General features: G+C 39.5%; 1 protein-coding gene across 1 annotated transcript; it reads left to right on the forward strand.

Annotated features, from left to right (window-relative positions):
• Positions 1–944: 944 nt before the first annotated feature.
• SOCS5 (suppressor of cytokine signaling 5) lies at positions 945–3,214 on the forward strand. Its single transcript, XM_010175869.2, is given in 2 exon segments — positions 945–1,320; positions 1,323–3,214. Coding segments are annotated over 2 exon segments (1,605 nt in total). The 3' UTR covers positions 2,552–3,214.
• Positions 3,215–3,452: the final 238 nt, after the last annotated feature.

Below are 3,452 nucleotides of genomic sequence, written 5' to 3' on the forward strand. Positions count from 1 at the left end.
ATCAAACTCAGTTTCTAATGTTTTTATCTTTTTGCTGTATCTTCATGATTCACTGTCATCGTGTTTCTGCTGTGGAGCTGCTTTCTTTTTAAGTGCTCTTACTAAAGATAGAAAAGCTCCTTGGGCTCTTTCATTCTTTTATATCTTAAGTAATAAAGCCAGACAGTTGGGTTGGTTTTTTTGGTTTGGTTTTTTTTTTTTTTTTCCGATGTTTCATATGTATGACTTTTATTAATATATCAGAGACTTTATAATTCTAAAATTCTGCTGATACCTTACTGCCTTCCCTTGTCTTTTGGTGACTGCCTCATCTAAGAATACTGAATGCTTTTTTTTTCCCCTAAATTTTTATTTTCATGCTAATTATTTTTTTTTTTAATCTTGTCAGTTATAGCTTGGAATTTATCTGGCCTGTGCCTGGAGCTTTTACTTTTAGATGGTGTAACTGGACATTTGCAGTGCACTTGGTGGATTTCACTAACTGCTCTCATAGCTTGGAGTGACTTGAATAGCTCATTTTCAGGATTTGTTTTACTGCTGCTTATTGGAGGCTTATCAGGGAGTCATACCTTACATGTTACTTAAAAATTCTTCCAAAAATGAAGAATTTTAGACTGAATATTTCCTGTCAGTCAAGTACAACTATGTAATCCTGCCTACGTGCCTACATAAAATTGGGAGGGCCTGCTTGTAAATAAAATGTTTGTAATTTCTCAGAAATTTTCTTCATGGTGATTTTTTTCTAAATATCAAAATGGTGTGATGCATGTCACTTCCACATAATCATACAAACACGAGGGCACTTTTTCAGATGCAGTGTGTTCAATTAATGGTCGTCTTGTGCCTGTAACTTAATTGATAACTGAAGATGTATCCTTATTTTTTTTTAAACTATATTTTTATTTTAATATTTCTTCTCATCTTGAATTTAGATAACGTAATCCATGGATAAAGTGGGAAAGATGTGGAACAATTTCAAATACAGGTGCCAGAATCTCTTCAGTCATGAAGGTGGAAGCCAAAATGAAAATGTGGTTGTGAACTCCAATAGTTGTTCATCTGCTAAAGAGAAAGCTATCCAGATAACTGATTTGGCTCAACAACAACCCAGCAGCCCTTTGAGAGATAACATTGCTTTGCAATTAGGTTTAAGTCCTTCAAAGAATTCGGCAAGGCGGAACCAAAACTGTGTCACAGAAATTCCTCAGATTGTTGAAATAAGCATCGAGAAAGAGAATGACTCGTGTGTCACCACGGGAGCCAGGCTTGCTCGAAGGGACTCTTATTCTCGGCATGCTCCTTGGGGTGGGAAGAAGAAGCAAAAAAAACCAAAACCCAGAGCTCCCTGGATACTGAAAAAAGATTTGGTAGAACACGAAGTGGTTTGCAGAGGAGGGAGAGAAGGTACGGGGTGAGCTCTGTCCATGATATGGACGCAGTATCGAGCAGGACAGTGGGCAGCCGTTCCCTGCGACAGCGTCTACAAGATACTGTTGGGCTGTGTTTTCCCATGAGAACTTACAGCAAACAGTCCAAACCTCTGTTTTCTAACAAAAGAAAGATCCATCTCTCTGAACTAATGCTTGAGAAATGCCCTTTTCCTGCAGGCTCAGACCTGGCTCAGAAGTGGCATCTGATTAAACAACACACAGCACCCGTGAGTCCTCATTCAACCTTTTTTGACACATTTGATCCTTCCTTGGTTTCCACGGAAGACGAGGAAGACAGGCTCAGAGAGCGACGTAGACTTAGTATTGAAGAAGGGGTTGATCCCCCTCCCAATGCCCAAATACATACTTTTGAAGCTACAGCACAGGTTAATCCATTGTATAAACTGGGACCAAAGTTAGCCCCTGGTATGACTGAGCTGACTGGGGACAAAAACATAACACCTCCAGGAAACTGTGACTCTGAAGAGGACACAACAACACTTTGTCTGCAGTCACGCAGGCAGAAGCAGCGTCAGATGTCTGGAGAGAGCCACGGCCATATCAGCAGGCAGGGGGCTTGGAAAGTGCACACTCAGATTGATTACATCCATTGCCTTGTGCCAGACTTACTTCAGATCACAGGTAACCCATGTTACTGGGGTGTGATGGACCGCTACGAAGCAGAAGCACTTCTGGAGGGTAAACCCGAAGGCACTTTTTTGCTCAGGGATTCTGCGCAAGAGGACTACCTCTTCTCTGTGAGCTTCCGTCGCTATAACCGCTCGCTACACGCACGCATTGAGCAGTGGAATCACAACTTCAGTTTTGATGCCCATGACCCCTGTGTCTTTCACTCCTCCACTGTTACAGGGCTTCTGGAACACTACAAAGACCCTAGCTCTTGCATGTTCTTTGAACCATTGCTTACTGTATCTCTGAACAGGACCTTCCCCTTTAGTCTGCAGTATATCTGCCGGGCAGTAATCTGCAGGTGCACTACGTATGATGGAATTGATGACCTTCCTCTACCCTCAATGTTGCAAGACTTTCTAAAGGAGTATCACTATAAACAAAAAGTCAGGGTGCGATGGCTGGAGCGGGAACCTGTAAAAACAAAGTAAATGGAAATCAGAATAAGCTTCTAGAATATGCTTTTTTTTTGTGTGTGTGTGTGTGTTACAGTTTTAACTGCAGCGAGCGCACCAACAACGTCTAGCTTTTCTGCAATACCCTATTTAAGCTGAGTGTTAGTATCCTGTCAGATGCTGCCTGCTGTTAATCAAACTAAGTTGTGATGCCTCTTGGAAAAAATAAGCAGACACAATTCTGCACGTTTTTCATTAAGGCCTAATGAAAATATTTTTGCTAATTTCTAAATATTTTGTTTCCCTTTTATAGCTGTAGTAATTGGATGAAGAAACTATGAGGCATTTTCCATGGGGCATTCATGTAATGCTATTAAAGAAAGGCTTTATTAGAGGGGCAATTTTTCTAATATTTGAAGTGTTTTTTTAGAATTATCTTCTTGAAAACTTTCCACTACTCAAAGTACTAATTTAGCTCACAAACAAGTTTCCAAATACTAGGGAATAAGAGTATTGTCTTTTAATGAAGAGCAGTTTGTTAGAAGCAGCCCATTAAGAGTTAATGATATTTTGATGCTAAAAGATGAATCATGCTTTTCCCAGTGTATGAGGTTTCCTAATCATTAAGACTTGAATATGCCTGCTCAGTACTGTAATTCTATTTTAAACACTTGGAGATTTAAGTGGCATTGTTAGCAATACCTTCCAGTGGGAATTACTGATTCAGTGGCAGGACACGGGATTAGATTATTGCCATGAAACAAAAGGTTGCGGGTTGTTTTGTTTTGTTTTTTTTTTTCTAAAACAGAATTTGGTGACCTGACTGCTCGTAACTTACAATGGAAGGTAATAGTGAAAAGGAAAAATGTTTAATTATTTAAAGTCGTCTGATAATTTTGTGGAGAAAATTACAAGTGGTTGAATTATTATAATCAGA

Source organism: Antrostomus carolinensis, unplaced genomic scaffold (genome assembly GCF_000700745.2).
Source record: "Antrostomus carolinensis isolate BGI_N321 unplaced genomic scaffold, ASM70074v2 scaffold19349, whole genome shotgun sequence".
NCBI lineage: Eukaryota > Metazoa > Chordata > Aves > Caprimulgiformes > Caprimulgidae > Antrostomus > Antrostomus carolinensis.